Genomic DNA, 2044 nt, shown 5'->3' with positions numbered 1-2044 from the left:
TTTCTTCTTCAACCATGCCTCCTAGTTTTGCTCTAATGGGGACCTTTAATGGGCGATATTAGGGTCTAGGGGTAATTTAGTCATTTGGCAATTAAAAAGAAAAACATGCCAATTTCAAAGGAATTTAGGGCTTTTGCAGCCGCAAGTTTGAGCACACCAGCCAAGGATCGCAACGAGGAAGATGATAGTGAGCGAAACATCAACAACGGAGGATGAGGAGCTTGAATTTTATAAATCTGCACTTGTTAAGAAGTACGGTCAAGGTTCGCTGGAGAGATTTAGGAGAAGGCTCGATCTAATCGAAGGTAGATCTGATGGTGAAGGCTGCAAGATAAAGGAGGAGGCTTTGGATCTCGTTATCAATTATGAAGCTACGGGGCGTGAGAAGAAGGCAGACGCTGTGTTAGAAGTGGACGAAGATTTGACGTCAGTCGATCCATCAGAAGTGGAAGAAGACTCAACTGTTCAACAATGTGTTCTGTTCAAGGAGATGAACAGAACTTCATTTCATCACAAGCCACTACACCAGTAGGCACAGGCATGGATACGGAATCAAGGGAAGATGCATCTTTTGAATATCGAGTGGTGCAAACTCGAGTGGGAATGGAAACTACTGCACTCAAACAATCTAAGTGTGAGCTGATCAGTTGGTGTGGCAGCAGTGAAAATGATGAAGATTATTCCTCTGGAGGACGAATGATGCAAAGTAGAGGGGCTGGAATGCAGGAGAGGCTATCACAGACCAGTGAAAAAGAAATGACTCGTTCATCTCTTGATATTGGGCAAAGTCGAGGTATTGAACTCGAGAAGACGAAACCAGAAGAACTACTAGCAGCCATTCGTGATGCTGATTTATACATCACTCCACAGCAAGCAATGGGTCTGTAATCTCCCAGAGAAGTAGGTATATGCACTTTATGAATAAGAGTAATACTGGTGGAGTTTACCTCATTCAGCATCTGATTAGAGCGGAAGAAATTCTTTGCTGCCCTTATAAAATCTTTGTCGATGATTCTCCAAGTGCATTTATAGAAAAAAGATGAGAACACATCACTTCCCGGAGCCTTATCATTACCAATGTCTGCAAGGGCTTCTATAATTTCATCTTGAGTCACTTCTCTCTTTAACTTTTCATACTCTTCTATTTCCAGCTGTTGCCGGGGTTCCATATGTTGAAAACCACTGAAATTCACTTCTTGCATGTTATTTGGGCTATATAGAGCTGTATAAAAGGCCACACATTCATCCCCAATAGCATTGCTATCTTGAACAACATTCCCAGATGCGTCTTTTAGGCAAGATATCTTGTTAGTTACTCTTCTGGCTTGCATCGATTTGAAAAAATAATTTGTATTGTTATCTCCCAACACAATGACTTGATCCCTCGATTTCTGTCTGTACATATCCTCCTCTGATGTAACTGCTTGGACATCTGTCGTGATGGCTTCTTTTTCTTTTCTTATAAGTGCTCGATCCATTGGCTGCGATTGTAATTCAGTTTTCACCAAATCCATTGCTGTTTTTGAGTCTTTAACTCTGTTAACCACATTACCCACTCTTTCTCTGTTCCACTGTATGAGTGCGGTCTTAGTTAGCTTGAGTTTCTTCATGAATACAAACATTGGGTTACCGACCACTGCACTTTGCCATGCTCTCTCTACTATATGCATCAAGTCTCTCTCCTTATACCAGAAATTAAAGAACTTGAACGCCTTCCTTTTCTGATTTCTTTGAGCTATCGATCTCACCACTACAGCCGAGTGGTCTGACACTTCTCCTGGGTTCAAAAACTTAGCCTCATAATCCCCATATTCACCTATCCATTCAGTATTAGCCATCACTCTATCGAGTTTACTACTAATTCTGACCTCTTGTTTGTTAGACCATGTGAGGAAATTACCCTTGCTTTTAATATCCACCAATCCCACGACACTAACACAATCTAAGAGATCTGCAAAATGATATGGTCTGACCTCTATCCCTCCTATCTTTTCTTGGGCACTTAATATTGAATTAAAGTCACCCATTACAACCCACAGCTTCT

At 41.3% G+C, this 2044-nt stretch overlaps 1 protein-coding gene across 1 annotated transcript; it reads right to left on the bottom strand.

Moving 5' to 3' along the window:
• Positions 1 to 677: 677 nt before the first annotated feature.
• Positions 678 to 1838, bottom strand: LOC147516351 (uncharacterized). Its single transcript, XM_086593218.1, has one exon. It carries the CDS (start codon positions 1836 to 1838, stop codon positions 678 to 680), a length of 1161 nt encoding a protein of 386 aa, XP_086449344.1.
• Positions 1839 to 2044: the final 206 nt, after the last annotated feature.

Source organism: Coptis chinensis, chromosome 2 (assembly GCF_015680905.1).
Source record: "Coptis chinensis isolate HL-2020 chromosome 2, ASM1568090v1, whole genome shotgun sequence".
Taxonomy (NCBI): domain Eukaryota; kingdom Viridiplantae; phylum Streptophyta; class Magnoliopsida; order Ranunculales; family Ranunculaceae; genus Coptis; species Coptis chinensis.
This window is presented reverse-complemented; position numbering and strand designations above follow the sequence as displayed.